General features: G+C 33.4%; 5 protein-coding genes across 5 annotated transcripts in view; 1 reads left to right on the forward strand and 4 right to left on the reverse strand.

Moving 5' to 3' along the window:
- Positions 1-1,014: 1,014 nt before the first annotated feature.
- HELRODRAFT_187061 (hypothetical protein) lies at positions 1,015-3,460 on the reverse strand (the record flags this gene model as incomplete). Its single annotated transcript, XM_009019964.1, has 7 exons — positions 3,233-3,460; positions 2,815-3,079; positions 2,548-2,631; positions 2,327-2,432; positions 1,856-1,960; positions 1,558-1,692; positions 1,015-1,218 (listed from the first exon to the last, which is right to left on the reverse strand). The coding sequence occupies exons 1-7, from the start codon at positions 3,303-3,305 to the stop codon at positions 1,015-1,017; spliced, it is 972 nt and encodes a 323-aa protein (XP_009018212.1). The 5' UTR covers positions 3,306-3,460.
- Positions 3,461-3,864: 404 nt separating this feature from the next.
- On the reverse strand, positions 3,865-4,643 carry HELRODRAFT_173353 (hypothetical protein; the record flags this gene model as incomplete). Its single annotated transcript, XM_009019965.1, has 2 exons — positions 3,865-4,301; positions 4,577-4,643. The coding sequence occupies 2 exons, from the start codon at positions 4,641-4,643 to the stop codon at positions 3,865-3,867; spliced, it is 504 nt and encodes a 167-aa protein (XP_009018213.1).
- Positions 4,644-8,731: 4,088 nt separating this feature from the next.
- On the reverse strand, positions 8,732-9,823 carry HELRODRAFT_80117 (hypothetical protein; the record flags this gene model as incomplete). The annotated part of the gene is made up of 2 exons (XM_009019966.1): positions 8,732-9,070; positions 9,731-9,823. Coding segments are annotated over 2 exons (432 nt in total), but the record flags the coding sequence as incomplete, so codon positions are not given.
- A 2,914-nt stretch (positions 9,824-12,737) lies between these two features.
- Positions 12,738-17,781, reverse strand: HELRODRAFT_99945 (hypothetical protein; the record flags this gene model as incomplete). Its single annotated transcript, XM_009019967.1, has 14 exons — positions 12,738-12,906; positions 13,281-13,448; positions 13,546-13,646; positions 13,754-13,856; positions 13,932-14,063; positions 14,325-14,437; positions 14,714-14,788; positions 14,909-14,958; positions 15,306-15,409; positions 15,678-15,812; positions 16,022-16,154; positions 16,334-16,655; positions 16,816-16,947; positions 17,565-17,781. The coding sequence occupies 14 exons, from the start codon at positions 17,776-17,778 to the stop codon at positions 12,832-12,834; spliced, it is 1,857 nt and encodes a 618-aa protein (XP_009018215.1). The 3' UTR covers positions 12,738-12,831.
- Positions 17,782-19,053: 1,272 nt separating this feature from the next.
- Positions 19,054-20,972, forward strand: part of HELRODRAFT_173356 (hypothetical protein) — a gene marked incomplete at both ends in the record, with an annotated part of 9,638 nt that continues 7,719 nt past the window's right edge. Inside the window, 5 exons of the mRNA XM_009019968.1 lie at positions 19,054-19,332; positions 19,511-19,595; positions 19,794-19,908; positions 20,193-20,297; positions 20,549-20,658. Of these exons, the coding sequence (XP_009018216.1) occupies positions 19,054-19,332; positions 19,511-19,595; positions 19,794-19,908; positions 20,193-20,297; positions 20,549-20,658 (694 nt within the window). The remainder of the gene's footprint in view (positions 19,333-19,510; positions 19,596-19,793; positions 19,909-20,192; positions 20,298-20,548; positions 20,659-20,972) is intronic.

Raw genomic sequence — 20,972 nt, forward strand, 5'->3', positions numbered from 1 at the left:
TTAAGTCTTTTGTAGTTAAGTAAGACGCGAAACCGCATATAATCCGCTTGAACAATTAACCAATTAATTAATAACTAATTAGATTTAATGGAATTCGTTAATATAATTTCTATATTTCCGACACAATTATCGAATTTATATAGTGTTTTTTTTCATATTTCTCTTCTTTTTTACGTTTTTTTTGCAGGATATCTTTTTAAAATAAATGAATAAACTTCAAAGAGAATGTCTCTGGAATGTCCATTATGACAGTGATGTTGGTGGTTATAATGGTGATGGTGGTGTGGTTATAATGGTTAATATGATGGTGATGATGGTATGGTTATAATGGTTAATGTTAGTGGCCATGGTGAATATGATGAAGTTGTTAATGGTGATGACGATGATGATGATAGGGTGATTATTTTTATGATGGCAATGACAAATTATAGATAACAAAACAAAGAATCATAATTTTACAACATGATTACTAAATAAATAATAATTATGACAATTTACAGATTAATAGAGACATTCTAGATAGAAATATCACATTCTTCAAATTTGACAACCAAATGGCTCGAAATCACTGTGTAGAGATAAAAACAATTGTGTGTGTGTAAGTGTGCGTGTATGTGTTCGTGCGTGTGCGTGCGTTTGTATGTATGCGCGTGCGTGTGCATGTGTGTATTTATCGTACATTAACATTTTTACAAAACATGCGTTTTATTCATTTCAGTTCGCACTAAAACTAAAAAAAACAAATACAAATAATAATAAAAATAAAAGTGATGACGTCAACAAAGGTGATGGTCACGTGATGAGGATGACCTAATATACACACGAATGATAACGACAGTGAGGGCGGTGAGCTAATGACGTCACATAATTAACGATTAAAATTGTGGTTATAGAAATGTCCATGATGACGTAAACAATGTCGCGAAGCACGACAAAGAAACAAAAATCGACGATTATAAATAAGATAGAAACAAGCAAATAAAGGTCATGAACTTTGACCTCTACCCTCACCCATCAAAACTTATTCCCGGGCATGGCAAACATCCACTTTGGGACTCTCACAAAACCCGGAATGACCTTAGCAACGTACGGATGTTTGGCCGACATCAGATCGGAAATGGATCTATAATCGAGGGGCATCTTGCCATTCCTATCCTTATATCCGTATTTCTTTGCTAGGTCGATGGATAGCAAAACTTTTCCAGTAACTGATATAGCCTGTTCAAATGAATTAAACAATAGCTAGCTCTCTGATGGTAAGCCATTAGATTAGTGATTGAAAATTAGCGACATTGAAATATGCTTAAGATGAGCGTTATATGAATCTTAAAATCCAATAAAATACAGATACAATACAACACCACAGAGTACGTAATATAAGTAAATGAATCATTCTACAAAAATCAAACTGGTAATAAAAACACCAGTAAACATCCTGAATAGAATTTAGTTAATGAACAAACGAAAATGAACCGTATCCAATGGAAAATGAACCGTATCCATATAACCACCAACAACTAAACAAGGATAGCCTCTGTTTCCCATACGACGCCTAACCTTGGGATCGGAAGCTAAGCGAGCTATTCCCATTCCAGTAAATTCCTGGCTCTCGTATCTGTCTTGCGTTGTGATTTCCAGGATCTTATCGCGCAGGAATGACTGCTCTGTCGAGTCGAGTGTTTCCTTCACTGACTTTTTGAAAGAAAATTCGTTAGTTATCGCGAAATTATTTGAAAAAATATGAAAAATAATGATTTAAAAAGTGTTAATATTGCAAGAACATTACGGATAATTAATATTAACAGTGAAACAGACAGACAAAAACAGACAAACAGACAGGCAGACAGAAAGATACCTCAGTCATAACGGGGCAAGGCCAAATACTGACAAATGCAACATTATGTGGCTTCAATTCGACAGAACAATCTGCAGCCATTCTATCACAGCCCTCTTTGCCTACCTGTTGTCGTTTGATTGGTGGAACTTTTGATAGTTGTGATTTGATTGGTGAAACTTTTAGTAAGAGCAATGTGGTTTGATTGGTCAGGAAAAGTGGCTTATTTTGAGCCAGTATAAACGATTGGTTGAATTTGAAATAGTGGTTTTAATACAACTGATCTGATTGGTCGATGATGAAAAGAAATAATGAGATTGGTCTATTTCAAAAAAGATAATTATACACCAACAGTTAAATCAATAAATAAACACAGACAGAATAAAACACAAACAGTACAATTTGCTAGCACTTAAAATTATGATGTAATAATGACATATTACGATCCAATTTTAACAGAATTATCAAAAATATAATAATAAATGACCTAACCCCATATGGGACATTGTGAAAGTAGAACATCCCCCCTGCTGAAGATATGTTAACTATTAAACCAGTTTTCCTTGGTACCATTAAACGAGCAGCCAGGCTTGAGCACCTGATTTGTTCATTTGAAATTGGGTTTTAAAATTCAGTGATATGATTAGTTGGCTGGTTTCGAGTAAAGACAATTTCATTGGTTAATTTTAAAACAACAAGCCAATGATACAAACCGATAATAGTTTCTTAGAGCCACCCTGTTTACTTCATCCCATGATTCAGAGGGGTCCAACTCCCAAAATGGCTTGCCCATGTTACTGATACAATATATATATATATATATATATATATATATATATATATATACAACATATACATGCATAGGATGATTGGAATATAAATATAATAATAATTAACTAGAATCATGATAATAATATTACTAATTACTAATAAATAATAATAACAATGATAATAAAGAAAGAGTGAAGTTAATAACTAACTCATTGATGTATTTGAATGCGGAGAAAGCGCAATTAACTAGAACATCCAATCGACCATTTTGCTCCTTTTTAATCTTCTCAAACAGTGCATCTACTTGGAAATCATCCTTATGATCGCAGACCACCGGAAAACAGGTTCCACCTCGTTTCTCTACCTCCATGGCCGTCTCCTCCAGTGGACTTTTCTGATTTTCATCTGTCTTCGTCGCTTTTCGGCCGGTTATGTAAACTGTGGCCCCAGCCTCCCCTAACTGTAAGGCTATCCCTGAAAATTATTTATTTATTAATTATTTATTCGATTGGAGATTGCTTGTTTTTCAGAAGAGTTTATAACATATTTAAATAACAAAATTTTCAAACAAAATAAAAAAAATCAATCTTAAAAAATACAAAAGGTTACGTAAAAAATTAAGCGTACCTTTACCAATACCACGTGAGGCTCCAGTAACTAAGCACACCACCCCCATTAAACTCTTACTGACGGATGACATTTCACTAATTACACAAAATCACTAATTTTACATGAAACTTCTTTAACGACTGTTACGTAACAGCTCTTAACGAGTGTAAAGTCGAATGTTACTTATTGGATGAAGTTTACAAATTAAAAGTGAATATAGCTAATTAAATCAATTTAATTTTTTATTAAGCACAATTTTCGTTATTCGCATGGATATCCATGGTTATTCGTTATTATTCGATAAAGTTATTTATTAAATCTGTGATGTTTTATTTGAATTAAAAATTAAAATAGCCATCTACATGAAATACGAGTTTTTCATGTAATACACCAAATTTCATTTCTTTGTAGATAATAATGACGTCATAGTGACGTAATTTTTACTGCCTTTTATTCCACATATATAACAATGTAATAATTAATTGACAGTCATTAGAAATCACTTCAAATTTCAAGTTTACATATATTTAGATCGATAAATTGTTCTTATTTGATATCATTTCTACATATAATTCATGAAAGTAAACGCGTTTTTCAAGTTAAAATCAATAAATAGTGATCACATTTATAAATACTTAACCACAAATTCATCACCAATCGCTATAAAATCTTTTCAGAAACTTTTTCCTCTTCTGCCCGTTGTTATCATCGTTAATTTTCACATCAGCGTCACCAACATCAGCATCGGATTCTTCATCATTGTCAGTGGTGGAAGCTACCACCGGTATGCCAAGCACGGCCATTTCGTTTCCATTTTCACTCCTCATAACTTTTCCATAAGTATTTATTTCATTCATTCTATCGTTCATTCTTTCGTTCACTCCTTCGTTCACTCCTTCGTTCACTCCTTCGTTCACTCCACCATGCATTCCTCCATCATTTATCATTCCTCTGTATCGGTTGATGATGTTTCTCATTCGAGTCTTGTGATTGGCCGGCACGTGAAATGACGTCATTATCTCGCTGACGAATGGGAGTTGGTAAATTTTGGCGGGTGTTTCGGAGTTGATGTCATTCTGTTGTTGCTCTGTATAGGGATTTATTTTCAAATGGTTAAATATGTTAATTAAAAGTTATAAAGATTGCAAAATTTAATTTCAAAATTATTAACAATTGACTTGATCAGCATTATGTTTAGTAGTTTACGCTACGTGTTAACAACAGCCACAACTAAGACCACATTAGCTACAGCCGCTACTACTGTTACTGCTTTTACTACTACTACAACTACTGCTTCTACGACTGATAAAATCATTTCACACTTTAATAATAAGAAATAAATAAATAAATTAAAAAACTAACCGGTATATATTGAGACGACGAAAAACCCCAGAAAGAACAAAGAACTTATAATTAATTTTTTTGGCATCATCTGACTGTGATTGAATAAATTTGGTATAATTGAAGTAATTCTTAAAATTACTACTACTACTACAATTGCTGCTGCTGCTACTACTGCTGCTACTACTGCTGCTGCTGCAGCTGTTACCATTGCTACTACTACTACTACTACTACTACTACTACTACTACTACTACTACTACTACTACTACTACTACTACTGCTACTACTACAACTACTACTGCTACTACTACTACTACTACTACTATTGCTACTTTTCCTCTTGCTCTTTGTTATTACTACTGCTGGTACTAGTTGCTACCGTTAATGTAAGTTTTATTACGTTACTAACCAAAACTTTTTATTTAATTACTCATTTAATAGTTAAATAAATACTACATTGATGAATACAAATCAATATACCTAATGCATGGAATACATACTGTACCACATGAAGAAAATACTACTCGATACTTAGCGTTAGATACTGTATTTCAGGTATATTCCTCAAAAATCATCCGAGGGCTAATACAGCCCAAACGACTTTTCACTATAATATAAATAGAAAAGAGAGAGAGAGAAAGAGCGAGAGAGAGAGAGATAAATAAAGAGAGAGAGAGAAAGAGAAAGGGACATTATCAAAACAAGGGAAAGCCGAACATGCCGGCCAGTCGGGAAAGAAAACACATCCGTTTGATTGGAATCATTTATTTATTAAATAAGCATAACTTTTCTCTCTATGTTTGTTTATGTTTTTAAAAGTGTGTGCGTGTGTGTGTGCGTGTCTGTGTGTGTTTTTGTGTGTGCGTGTGTCTCAAAAAATAACCACAATCAATGATTAAAGTTATTGGTAGCAAATTTTAATCAAAAAATTTGACAACAGTGTTTTCCCGGTAAGTATGATTATATCTGTGTGTGTGTGCGCGCGTGTGTGTGCGCGTTTGTACGTGTATGTGTGCGTGCATGTGTGTGTGTAATTAATTATCATCCTAAATATAAATTAATTATCCAATTATTATTTAATCGAAAAATTCATTATGGTTAATAAGTCTATTTGGGTACGACATTGAACGACTAATATAAATAATAGTTGTAATGTTATGTTCATTATTCTATTCAATAAAAAATCAAAAAAGTCAATACACATGTGTATGTATATGTGTGTTTGTTTGTGCGTGTGTGTGTGTTTGTCTCTGTGTGTGTATGATGGTAAAATGTGTATGTAGAAGAAAGTTGGATGGGTGGAATCGTAATGACAATGCTTGTATTAAATGTTGAATGTACATCCAGAAATATTTTTGACATTCTAGTTTGTAGTATGTTGAAACTATGATTCCTTTTGAAATTACAGATATTCGATATATTTAGCAATTTGTTTTTTGTGTGGAGAGCTGGTTTTCGAATAACATGCAGGATATATTTATTTATATTATTATCTTTATTTTATGATTAAATCGTAAATTAATTTTATCTATTGATTAATTAATCGTACGTGATTTTTAAAGTAGTTTGAAAGATTGTAAAGTAATCGGTTGAATGATCAAGGAGAAAATAATCGACTGAATGATTAGAGAAAATTCCGAATGTACGAACTGAAAAATGATTACAATTAATTGAGTTAATTATTTTAATGAATTAAAATAATTAACTGAGTTAATTATTTTAATAGATTAAAATATGTAAACTTTGTGACGAGAAAATCCTCACTTGAATTTCAAAATTATTTGCCATCTGGCGAGCTCGGCATCTTCAATGTTGGAGCAAAAGTTTCAAAAGGGGGCAGGGTTGAAATCGTGTTAACGCTAATGTTGTTGTTGATGCTAATGTTGTTGTGGATGTTGTTGTTGTTGTTGATGTTGTTGTTGTGGATGTTGTTGTCGTTGTTGTTGTGGATGTTGTTGTTGTGGATGTTGTTGTTGCTACTTTCATCCTCGTTTTCATCACACAAAATGTTAATGCTTTTTGAGTTGATGTTGCTCGAGTTGTTTAAACTGTTGATGCTATTGACGCGGTTGATGTTGTTGTTGATGTGATGCTTCTGAAGCCTACTAGGGCTCTGGTCATAAGAATTAATGTTAACGTCAGTACCTGATGCATCTAGGAGACTGCCTTCGTGAATGTTGTAGAGAAGGTTTTTGCCGCCCAGACTTTCAAATTTTTCGTCAGATTGAAAACAGTTTTCAAAAGAAATGCAGGCTTTCTCATGTTTCTGCTCATTATTACTCACATGATCTGCATAGCTATCACTTAATGTCGATGATTTCACAGATGTATCTTGCTCATTACTTTCATAACTCATCCCCTCCTCTGAATCGTAGATGCTTTTGGATTCATTTTTGCCGAAAGATTTTGAAATACCTCCATCGTCATCCAAGACCGTGTTGTGACCAACATCTTCAGCGTAGGCATCAATACAAGACACATTTTCAATGTTGTTATACTCGATGGCTGTGCAGTAACTGCCAGCATCATTAGGATAATTTCCGTTTTTCTCGAGAATATTGTTGCTCTCATTTTGTTGTTGTTCGAGGTTGTTGTTGTTGTTGCAGTTGCTGTTGTTGTTGTTGTTGCTACCATCTTTATTTTTGTTGACCATCTGATTGAAAGGTGTGACCACTGCAGTAGGGATGTGCGTCGGGTGTGGCTGTGGCTTGTAGCACTGCTTGTGGTAGTAGTAGTATTGTGGATGTGGTGGCGAAGAAATAGCTTGGTGGAAAATATTTGGCTGAGGCTGACAATTCAATGATGGCTGGTAGGTGAAATCATCTTGCTGAAGATCTGAATGTAGTAGATTTAGCATACTGCCCGGACTGCCGTCGCAGAAGTTGTCAAAATTGTTGAAAATTGTGTTTTTGCTGGTATCAAAATTGTTGAAAATTGTGTTTTTGCTGCTGTCAAAAGTGTTGAAAACTGTGTTTTTGTTGTTGTCGTTTGAGTCTAGAGTGTCGTAGAATGATTTTTCAACATTTTGCTCTTCTTGTTTTTCTGTCTTAACTTTTTCAACAAATTCAACATCGTCTCTGTTGTCGTTGTGAATTATGACATTGTTATTACTGCTATTTTTGTTGATGTTGCAGTCGTTGTTGATGTTGCCGTTGTTGTTGATGTTGCCGTTGATGTTGTTATTGCAGTTGGCAACAAAATTGTTGCCCGCGTTGTTGTTGGTGTTGTTAAGACTAACGTTATGAAAGTTTCGGGAAGGATGAGCATTTGTCGCCAGCAACAAATGTTGTTGTTGATGTTGTTGTAGATGGAGTTGATGTTGTTGATGTTGATGTTGTTGTGGATGAAGTTGATGTTGTTGTGGATGAAGTTGATGTTGTTGTTGTTGATGATGTTGTTGTTGAAAATCGTTGGACGGATTAATGTGTTTGGAGTAAAATTTGCTATTAGAATAAACTGGAAAGCCATTGTAGTTGTCATCAAACCTACCGTTAAGTTGTTGAAAAGTTGATGTCGCTAGATTGATGTAATCGGTATCATTGCAGTTGTTGCTGCTGTTGCTGTTGTTGATGTTGTTGTTGTTGCTGTTGTTGTTGTTGTATAAACTGTTGTTGTTGTTTTTATTTCTTACATTACTGTACACAAAATTGTCGTCCTGCAAGCCTATGTTGATGTTTTCAACATTTGAGTTTGGAATGTCAATATCATTGAGGTTGTTGTTGTTGCTGCTGCTGCTGTTGTTGTTGTTGTAATTGCTGTTTGACATGTTGTTGATGTTGTAATTAATGCTGTTGTTGTTGATGCCGTCAGTTTTGTTGTTACCGCTGCTATTGTTGTAACATTCTAATTTCTCCTTACTCTTTTCAAATGCACCGCAAGCAAACCCGCCATCACTTTTGCCATGTTGGATGTAGTTGTCAGTCCCACCAACATTCACCTTCAATTCATTTCTCTTCGTCTCCCCATCAGCAGCATCTGATTTTTTTCCTCTAGCTCCACAATTATTTTTTTTAAAAGAATGCAAATCACCGCGAGTATAAGCAGCGGACCTACCTGTGACCCCACTTGAAACATTCTGAGAGACATTTCTTGATTTGCAGCAGGGCGCAAACAAACCAACAGCAGTACTGTTACCAGCCACACCACTGCCACTTTCTAAATTCTTACCACAAGTTCGGCTTCTGTTTTCATGGTGCCAGAGGCATTCACTCGTCTTGAAAGCCTTCAGACATCGCTGACAGGAATACGGGCGTTTGTCAGAATGAATTCTCTCGTGAGCTCGAACGGCTGTTGAATCTTTGAAACGCTTGCCACAGTAGCGACATTTTTCTTTGGCTTCTGTGCTGTGCTTGAATAGGATGTGTTTCTTGAGGTGGTAGCGCTCCTTGAAGCCGATGTCGCAAATGTCGCAAATGTATGGACGGTCGTCTGAGTGCGTTCGGATGTGGTTTTTGTAGTTGCTGCTCTGTGTGAATGTCTTGAAACAGTAGTTGCATGTGAACGTTTGTGACTGCTGCGGCTGCCGTAGTTGTGATTGTTGCTGCTGGAGGTTAAAGTAGTACGGTTGTTGTTGTTGTTGGTGGTGGTGGTCATGCTGCTGAAGCGTTGACGTTTGGTAGAAAATTTTCGTAGCTGCTGTAGGCACGCGCTGTTGTTTTGGCGACTGAAAGTATGGACCGACTGTTTCGAAGAGTTGTTGCTGCTGCTGTGAGCACTGAACATGATGAGAGAGCAGCTGCTGCTGCTGCTGCTGATGATGGTTCATAATTTGAGATGCGTAGCCATCCTCAAACATTCCGCCATTGAACAGCCTGCTATCTGGAGATCCGTGAAATTCCATCTTACCGCTGATCACCTCACAGGATTTTGTAGTTGAGGTTGGCGACAAATTTGTAGTCTCGTCGTTCTGTAGAGATTTTAAGACGTGTTTTAGCTGTTGTTGTTCTGCTGGGCACCTATCAACAAACTGAAACTTGTTGTAGTAGAAATAATTTTGCTGAATGAATTTATTGTACTTAGTAAAAGTGCCAAAGGTTTTATCAGACTCTATTGAATTACTGAAAGATAAATTGTTTATCGATGACGTCACTAATGACGTAGAAGTCGTCGTCGTTGTTGTTGTTGTTTTGTCGTTGTTGGTGTTATCAGATGTTACATTAGTCGTTGATGTAACGGATGAAATTGTGAAGTCCTTGTGGATGGCTAGGTGCATTTGTAAATACTTCTCCGTTGCGTAAGCCTTGCTACAGAGGTGACAAGAAAACATTTTGTTGATGTTTTTGTTGATGTTTTGTTGATGTTTTTGTTGATGTTTTTTTTGATGTTTTTGATGTTTTTGTTGCTGCTTTTGTTGATGTTTTTGATGTTTTTGTTGCTGCTTTTGTTGATGTTTTTGATGTTTTTGTTGATGTTTTTGTTGATGTCTTTGTTGATGTTCTTGTTGATGTTTTTGTTGATGTTTTTGATGATGTTTTGTTGATGTTTTGTTGATGCTTTGTTGATGTTTATGTTGATGTTTCTGATTTTTTGTTGATGTCTTGTTGATGTTTCTAAATTTCTCTTGATGCTTTTTTTACGACGTGACTAAAGTTTCTATTTATCTTAACACTTTGCTGATGACAATCTTTTGTAGTAAGGTAATTTGTGTATTATACAAAATGTTATTATAAATCATTTTGAAAATAATAATTAATTAATTAATTAATTAATGACATTATTTAGCGCTTCATAAGTTAGATAGATGAACAGCCCAATTAGTAATTCTGATCATTTATAATCGTTTGTTCCAGATTATGCGTTACTCGTTATCTTTGGTACTGGAGCAACCGGAAGTGGCAAAACACGTGATTTCCGGTTTTATGCGATTCATCACATGTTCGGTGGAGTGTTGAAAGGAGTTGCTAGTGATGATAATGATGTTGTTGTTGGTGGTGATGATGATGCTGTGATCGATAATTGAGAAACTAATAGAAAAGTATAGGCAAACAAAACAATGATGAATCACTATATATACATATATTATATATATATAAATAAATATGTCATATATATATATATATATTATATTATATATATTATATTATATATTAATATTATAACAATATTAATTTAATATTACTGCTAGGTTTATATAAATGATTTATTATTATTACTATTGTTATTAGTAGCAGTAGTAGTAGTATCAGTAGTAGTGGTAGTAGTAGTAGTAGTAGTAGTTGTTGTTGTTGTTGTTGTTGTCGTAGTTGTAGTAGTAGAAACAGTAGTAGTAGTAGTAGTAGTAGTAGTAGTAGTAGTAGTAGTAGTAGTAGTAGTAGTAGTAGTAAATTAATAATTAAATAAATATACGATAGATAACAATTACTGATTAATAATTTATATATTTATGTTTTTATTCTTACGGGAACTTTTTCAAAACAAAATCTGGAAATATATGCCATTATAAGACAAGCAAGATTCAACGCTATATATATATCTATATATTTTTATATTTATATGTATGTATGTGTGTATGTGTGTATGTATGTGTATGTATGTGTATGTATGTGTGCATGTATGTATGTGTGTATGTATGTATGTATAGGATAGCAATGATTCGACAATATCTATATCTACAATAAAGTAGGTGATGACGACGATGACGATGATGCAGTAATAACAGACGACGATACTGATAATGATGTTTTTAGATTTAATTAACAATTTAACACGTGTTAATTTTTCCAACTGGCTAATTGGCTCTAATCAGTTGATTAAATTTTATGGATGAAGTTAAAAGGATGGATGGAATGGGCGTAACGGCCACTAATGAAAGAATGAAATGCATATTATTAATTTCATCGTCGGTGTTTTAATTTCTTTGTGTGTGTGTGTGTGCGCGTGTGTGTGTGTGTGTGTGCGTGTGTGTGCGTGTGATGCATGAAGCGAAGACTGAGAGATTGAAAGAATGAGTTAATGAATGAATAGATGAATGAATCTGGAAATGATTGAACCAATAATTAAACGGATGAATGAATGATTGAGTGAGTAGATGAATGAATTATTGAATCAAAAAATGAGCAAACAGATGAATGGAAAGATGAAACGAACGGATGAATGAATGAATGAACAAATGATTGGATGGAATGCAAATAAATAATAATTTAATTGTTTAATTTGTTTATAATTCAATAAAATAATAATGAATGAATGAGTAGGTGGACAAACGTATGAAAAAAATGTAAATATAAATGACACACTATCAATTTATTCCTTAACAACAATCAACAAATTTTTATTTCATAATAAATCCATCTCAATTTTTGCTAGCAGCATCATCATCACCGCCACCATCATCGTCATCATCATCACCACCGCCACCATCATCGTCATCATCATCACCACCACCACCACCATCATCGTCATCATCATCATCATCATCATCATCATCATCATAGGCACAGGTATAGCAGTCTACCTGTATTGCGGTTTCCAAAGCATTGCTCGCCAGCAGAAGCATCATTATATGAGGGCGATACCATTTCGAAATGGAATCTTCAGGGGGTATGCAAGTGAGAAATATTTTTTTTCAAAATGCGTGTTTATGGGCGTGTTATTAATGCAATTTTTCTGTCAGTTTAATATGTAATTTTTCTCTTCTGGTTTAAGATTTTTATTAAAAGTTGAAACCAATTTTAACAGAATTTTAACGAAACTTGTTAATTAATCTATACTATTTCTTAACTATTTTACAAAAGTATCACGTATTTTTCCATGAAATTATTTTGAATAAATTAAAATGAAATTCTGAAAAATTCCTTAAAAATTTAAGAAGGATAATAATAATAAAATCATTCACTCGTTCATTCTCAGTACTCCAACATTGATCCTAAACCAACAATAAAACTCGATAGTCATCGACAGTCTTATGAAATTTCTAGAATTTGAACAAATTTACTTTTTTCTTAAAAAACCTCATTATTAAATAATTTTTTAAAAATATTAAACCTATTGTTAATAATATTAATATATAACTAATTGAATTTGAAAAATTTTTTAGGGTCGAAAAGAAAGAGTTTAGCAATTTTTCTATCCAAAGAATGACACAACCGCTTCATATTTACCATATTTCCAGAAAAATGAAAAACCCATCGAAGTTTCAAACTTTACAAATCGAAAAAAAACATTTAAAACTACACTTTGGGTAATAAAATCGACGAATTTTATTAAAAAATAATCCAAAATTCAAATTATTTTTCAATTACTGTAATTTTTTTCTTTAAAAATGAGTAACAATATTTAAACGTTGTCTCTGTTTAAAAGTTTTCGTTTCACTGGCTCATCGACGTCTGGCCGACAAATCTTTTTCAACCGCTGGAAAATTAATTTCTAATTTTAAAATTCACAAATTAATCACAAAATTTTCGTTATAAGCATAGATTACACACGCAACAGTTTCATATCGGTCGCAAGCATGCTTTCAGATGCTGCTTTCAAATTTAACATTTTTAAAAAATTTAAATTTTCAAACATACTTCAAAGAAACAGCCATCAACTAAATGAAATCGAAATGGAAACCTCATTAACGAAAACTAACCCAGATCACTTTACTCTTTATATCGAAACCATGCTAACTTTTAAAACGATACTAAAAGATAAACCAAACTCAACTTACCTCATATCGAAACCGAAACTAAACCCAAAACTTACCTCTCCGATAACGAAACGAAACTGAAATCGAAACCCACCTCCAAAATAGTTCCTTTTTCGTGGAAAAATTTAAACATGGCATATATCGGGATGACAATTAAGGAGGACATGGTCATGAACCAGCCAATCACCTGTCCGCTTAGAGGGTAAGAATAATCCATATATTTGATTGGTTGGTGCTGAATCACGTGGTACAAGAACGTTCCCTGTAAATTATTAAAAATAATAATAATTTTATTATAATAATAATAATTTTATTATTATTATTATTATTATTATCATAATTAATATTATTATAACTACCAAACAAATGAATGGAGTTGTAAATGTCCAGCAAAATTTCCACCAATAGCAAGGTCGATAGCCTAACATGTCAGTCAGAGCATCGTAATACCGGTCCACTCCTGAAAATTATAGTCAATGCAATTATAGTCATAATTATAGTCATAATTATAGTCATAATTATTGTTATTATTATTAATATTTATTTATTTATTTATTTATGACCAACCGTACGACCAAGAGATGGCGATGCACTCAAAAAATATTAGCAACAGTAGAACTGTTCCAGAAGCTGAGTAGAAGTTGAACAGCTCAAACACGTATATGCCGCCCTGCATGTTCGCGTGTGTGTGAATGTGTATGTGTGTGTGTGTGTGTGTGTATATGAGTGTGTGTGTGTGTCAAACCTGTGTGACCATGGATAAGCCGACTAGATATGACAAAACGCAGGTTACTAGGACGAAGACTTCTTTTCTTTTTCGAAATAAGTGAGGCCATTCGTCAACAACAGCCGTTACGAAGCCTTCCACCGTGCAAAACTGTGCGTGTGCGTGTGTTTGTGCGTGCGTGCGTGCGTGTGAGCGTGTGTGTGTGTAGTTGTTTGATTGACTGATATATGATTGATAGCAATTTGATTGGTTGAATGTTTATCTATTTAATTAATATTATAAACAGCATCATCATCACCAACACCACCATAAACAGCATCATCATCACCAACAACAACATCATCACTAACACCAACACCACCATCATCATTATCAACATCTTTACAACTATTACCAAAACTCAAATCTCACCTGGCTATCCAGTCCGACAAAAAACAGCATCAGAAAGAATAAAACCGACCAAAGGGGTGACAATGGTAGTTGGCTGACAGCAGAGGGATAAACGAGGAACGCAAGACCCGGACCTTTGTGTGTGTTTGTGTGTGTTTGTGTGTGTGTTTATTTGTGTGTGTGTGTTTGTGTGTGTGTGTGTGGCTTTGAACTATGTCTTTTCGAAAGAAATATTAACCCTTAGCTAATTGAAAACATACATGGCTAACATAAACTAGACAGAATAAGGCTAAAAAAATGTGTAAATAGATTGAATAACGAATGAATGGATGGATGGATGAATGAATGAATGAACGAACGAATGAATGAACGAACGAACAAACGAACGAATGAATGAATGAATAAACTACCAGACTGAGCAACTTCGGCCACAGATTTTCCTTGCTGCTGAGCCATGAAGCCAATCACGGAAAATATTACGAAACCTGTATGAAAAATAATTAAGCGCCATAGAATCATAACAATAATTATAATAATTATAATTATAAATTAAATAATCATTATCAAAACCAATCATCGTCGTCGTCATTATCGAAACTCGAAACCTGAAAAAAGGCTCGTCCCACTGTTGATGCAAGAGATTATGAGAGCGTCCCTTGACGGCAAAGAGTGAATTTGTTAATTATTTTTAATTAATAATAAATTGAAATTATTATAATAATATTTGTTTGTAGTAATAATAATATCAATAATAATAATAAGACGAACGAACGAACGAACGAACGAACGAACGAACGAACGAACGAACGGACGAACGAACGAACTGTTTATTCATCGAGCGAATAGATTCGATTTGGAATAGATGAAAGATTGATAGATAAATAGAAGAATTCGTGAATGAATGAGCGAATGAATAAACGAATAATAATAATATTTAATATTAATAATGATTATCATTATTGATATTATAATAATTATAATTTAAAATATTTTTTTCATTACTTCATGCAGTTGTTGTGATACTTATTGTAGCTTCCCAGTGCAATCTGCGCTCCGAGAACCAGTCCGTACGAAAAAAAAATTTGCGTCACAGCGTCTATCCAGACCTATAATTATAATTTAATTATAATTATTTATTTAATTATTTATAACTAATTATATAATTTCAATTATTGTTGATTATTATAACAATAGCAATAATACGTAAAATTTGTACTTTTAAATTTGAACGATAAGCTTTTTTAGATGCAGAATACGATCAGGCTGGGACACCGAGCCATTTTCACGAATAACAATTAGCATATTCTACGTATTGTGTCGGTTTATTTAAAAAAATAAAACAAAATTACAGAAAAAAATAATTTTTATACCCACCATAGAATCAGAGAGGCGTGAAAAATTAGGTTTCAAATAATAGGTAATGCCTTGACCGGCCCCTGGCAAAGTAAGACCCCGAATTAGAAGAATTAGTAACAGAACGTAAGGGAACATGGAAGTGAACCAAGTTATCTGTACGTGTGTGTATGTGAGTGTGAGTGTGTGTGTGTATGTGTGTGTGAGTGTGTGTGTGTGTGTATGTGTGTGTGAGTGTGTGTGTGTTTTTGTGTGTGTGTTGGTGGTTTGTGTGTTTGTGCAGTTCGATATCTTTGTCCTCTGTGATGCATCTCTGATAGCTAACAAACTAGCAACAAAAGCATGGCGAAACATTCAAAAAGAACCTTTCCAGTCCACTTGACACCTTTCCAAATGGCGAAGTAGCATGCAATCCAAGCTAACAACAACGTCAATGCCAGCTCCCATCTTATTATTCCAGGAGTCCATAGGCCGTCCGTAATTTGAAGAACGCGATACCTAGATGTGTGCGTGCGTGCGCGTGTGTGTGTGTTTGTATATATATGTGTGTGTGTTTGTATATATGTGTGTGTGTGTTATGCGATGTTATATTGGGTGGTCATGTGCTGTTGTGTTGTAACAACAGAATGTTTTATGTTTAAACTTTAGAAAAGTTAGAATCTAAAAACTTCACCAACTCCCAGAATTCTCTCTCAGGGGAAGCCGTCATCATATTCTCATCAGGACACATCTTCGAATGATTGGAACTCTCCCAATGGAAAGCAGAACTATTCATCGAACCAAAACTTTCGACACTTTCACTACTTCCGACTCCGTGATTACGACAATGAGCGAGTTCGTAATCAGATCTACACGAATATGTATTCCAGTAATTATCGCAAGAGGACCATGGCAGAACGGATGTGAACGAGGAGAACATATAGAACGTACCCCAGGCCAATACAACTATGTAGTAGACATTCAGCCAAGCGGCTGCAATAAGTGCACCATATCCCACCCCTGTTTTTTGAGATCATGTTTAGTTTTAGTTAAGTAGTAAAACTTTGCGGTCGAGTATTTTTTATGAAAAATGTAAGGCTGTTTTGAATTTAATTAATTTTTGTGAGAAATTTATGTAGCGCTTTTTATATAAAACTTATAAAGTCATTAAAATTGGAACCTTTAAAGACGGGGCAAATCTTCCAAACACCCAGACCACCGACACTCAGATATTGACCTAAACTCAGCTCCAGAAAGAACATCGGTATGCCAGCGAAGAACAATGTGATCAAGTAGGGTATCATAAATGCACCTTTCATGAATAAAATTTTTGGTTTTTGACATTTTTACTAGTAAAATAACATGTATCGGAATGATATAACAGCATATAACAACAACAAGATACATCACAGTTACGCGCATTTTGAAATTGTTCAGTGGGAGATGGTTTTTAAGAACGCATTCATTCTTTCCAATGAGGACTTTTGCATATAGATATCAGATAAACTTTTGAATTTTCAATCGGAATTTAATCAGTTATCAAAAAAATTGTGTCAAAAGTTTGACAAAATGTTAGAAATGAAATTTTCCAAAAGCTAAAATAAAAGCAGATGCGTGTAAGTTTCGGCAACAAGTGCAAAGTTTACAAACAAACAAACAAGCGAATTATCATAAACGTTAGCTGAGCTGAGCTATATGTGTGTAAATGTTGGTGTTAATTAGAAATATATATAATTGTTGTTTATTTACATTTGTTACTGCCACCATTATCGGCATCATGACATCGTTTCCAGCATCATCATTCTGTCATCATCAGCCTCATCATTTCATCATTACCGTCCCTTTATTATCATTCTGATGTTACAAAAAAATTATTAGTGTTATAAAATACACTTTAAAAAACATAGACAAATAAAAGAAGCCACCTACCTCCACCATTTTTGTAGCATAGATATGGAAATCTCCAGACATTTCCCAACCCGACACTGTATCCGATACAAGAAAATATAAAATCCATTTTCTGAGTCCACTGCTCTCTAGGAGGTAGGTCAGGGGCTGGTAGGCCAGGGGTTAGGTCGTTTTTCGGAGTAGTCTCCATTCCAACCGCTGTGGCTGCTGTGGTCGTAGTCTCATCTTTGGTCATGTCATTGCAATCGTCAGTCTTTAATCCGTTTAATTCCACTTCCTCCATATTTTGCTTTAATTAATTCAATTTAATATTTTAAAACTTAATTTAATTTTTTCAAGATTACTTGAGGTGTTATACTGTATTATTTATACATTTTAAAAGCACACTAAATATCTATTTTATTTAAAACTATATTTTTGATAAATTTATTAATTAGCAATAATTTAATATTAAATAATTAATATTTTTAACTATTTTTTTATGAGAAATCTGATGATGTTAGCTCATCGTATGTTTAACTTTTAACTAGAGAGAGAAAGAAAGAGAGAGAAAAAGAGAGAAAGAGAAAAAGAGAGGAAAAGAGAGAGGGAGAGAAAGAAATGGAGTGAGAGAAAGAAAGAAAGAGAGAGTGAGAAAAATAAGATAAATGTTACTGAATTTTTTCACATTTTTTTCAAATATTTATGATAATCAAATGACGATAGCGTTTTATATTTTAATGCTGGTTGGTATTTTTATTAACAAATTGTACATTTTCATGCTTAGAAGAATGAGTATTGCATGAATCTAATAAAAACTGCCAGCTTAAGTTACTAAAACGGCGCACATTCAACAAAATAATCGAACTATAGTGCGTAGTTCATAATGGTAACTATTCGTGTCTAAAAACTATAAAGATTAGATAATATATTTATGGTATGAAACAGTATATTTGACAAAACTACGTATATAACTGCACATTTTTAAGCCATGAATCAACCTAAGTAACATAATGTTTATAATAAATTTAACGTACACATTGAAGGTATTGCAATGTAATTGTAAGGTAATGAATGTAAACTTCGAGACCAAGCTCACAAACGTAGGTTTAGATCTAAAAGTGAACTTCCCTAAAGCCTCTTTGGTTTCAATTTAAACTTTAAAGCTTTCTTGTCTTTCTCGTCTTTTTATTATTTTGAATCATTTTAATTAAATTAGTGTTGTTTTATAGACTTAATAACAAACGCGATAAATATTTGATTTTTTTTATTTTTAATATACAGTTAATTATTGTTTAAAAAACAAAAAAGTTAAAATAAAACTGAACAAAAACAATTTTACAAAAATTGTATTGTTAATTTTAATTAAATAGATTACTAATTTACAATGAGAATGAATGAATGAATGAACAAAATATTTTAAATTAATTTTAAGTTTTTTTTTAATTATTCAATATCAATAATATTAAATTATTATTAAAAAGACATTAAATTAAAAACGAAAACAAACAAAAGAAAAAAAAATTTTAAAATGGACAATTGCCATCATTGCGCTAGCAACCATGATAAGAATTTGATTGAAGTCATGGATGAGGTTTTAAAATCTGTGTGCCTAGGTAGAAATTGCCTATCCTTAACAAAGTCTTGTGATGAGTTAGGCAGGCCTATGATTTCACTTTACCCCAGTGAGGTAATTGACTTCAGTTCTCAGTATGGACCGGAGCGAAGCATATCCTACACAATCAACAACATAATTGGACCCCCTCAGATATTTCCACGTTATGGAGATTTCACACAATCGGCCGTTCTAGTATTCTTTTTAATTTTATTTTCATTTAGTGATTTTCTTTAACTTTAAAAGATATAAATATTTTTCTTTTGGTATTTATTTTTAATTTATCAATATTTATTTTCATTAATTTATTTGTTAGTTTAAAAAATACTAATTATCATAAAAAAAAACTTATTTGATATTTATGCTTTTGTAGAGAACTTATGGTAATTGGTGGAAGAAATTGAGACCGACAAAAGTCAGGAGGTCAAGAGGGTCATTTATTAGCGAAGATTTTATCAGTAAGTAATTATTGTCGCTATTAACATTTAAGATCTTTGGTAATGTTATTTTTCAGATGTGTTTTTTTTTAATATTTTGTTGTTAAGGTCATATATTTGATGTTGTTGTAGTTGGTGACATTAATGTTTGGTTTGTGTTAGTGTAATGTCTTTGATGTCGTCATGTATGACTTCTAAGTGCTTATTTTTTTAAATCAGCGCTGTCGTTTCCTGACTTTGTCGAGCCTTCCATGATTCAACTGACCGAAACGTATAACCCGGGAGCTCTTGTGAAGATTATGGCTGCGGAAATCAGAAATGAAAAGATTTTCAGGTTTTTGTTTTTTTTTCTGTTTTTGTTTCTTTGTATGCATGATTCGTCTTGTGCTTTCTTGTTGTATCTAGTTTTTTGCATATTTGGTTTTGGTTTCTTTGTTTTGTTTTTTTTTTAAATATAACCAATGATTTTGTTTGTTTTTTTAATATAACCAATGATTTTGTTTTGTTTTTTTTAAACATAACCAATGATTTTTTTTTCAAAATTGTGTTAAAATTCCTAGTTACTCTAACAATTTCATCTATAACGATGATTACATTTTCACTTTTAATCATAAAAAGATGGGTTGTGTTATGGGAGGCGACAGAGTTGTCCTCCAAAAGCTGTCGTAACAAGGCAAGGATTTTTTGTCCAAAGTTTATCAGGGAATGTCATTTTTATACAAAGTAAGGTTTTTTTTTTTTCTGCCTGCTCTAATATGCACAAATACAAGTTTATACACACGCACACAAATACACACTGCATAAATACAAGTTTATACACACACACACAAACACATGTTCGAACACGTACACATACAGGCTTGCACATACACACGCATACACACACACATACACATGTTCGAACACGTACACATACAGGCTTGCACATACACACGTATACACGCACACAAACACATACACAAACATACATACAGTATAATACGTTTGGAGTTTAACAGCTCGAATCTTCCCTACTACACTGAAATTGATTCTGTTGAGTTGTTTGGTCATGCTAAGAAGAAGGAGGAAGATGATGATGATGATGGTGAGTTGTATTGATGATGATGATGATGATGATGGTGGTGGTGGTGGTGAATTGTATTGATGATGATGATGATGGTGGTGGTGGTGATAGTGATAGTAGTCACGATAATGATGATGGTGACGACGTCGAAGACGACGATGATGGTGGTGGCAATGGAGTAATAAGCTTTAATGTTAACATCACTGACGGTGATAAAACAATTTAATATAACTTAATATACAAAACAGTACGGTAGTATTGGAGATGATGACGCTAATGATAATGGTGATTATGATGGTGATGATGATTATGATAATGATGATTATGATAATGAA

This window comes from Helobdella robusta (assembly GCF_000326865.2).
Source record: "Helobdella robusta unplaced genomic scaffold HELROscaffold_26, whole genome shotgun sequence".
In the NCBI taxonomy this organism is placed as follows: domain Eukaryota; kingdom Metazoa; phylum Annelida; class Clitellata; order Rhynchobdellida; family Glossiphoniidae; genus Helobdella; species Helobdella robusta.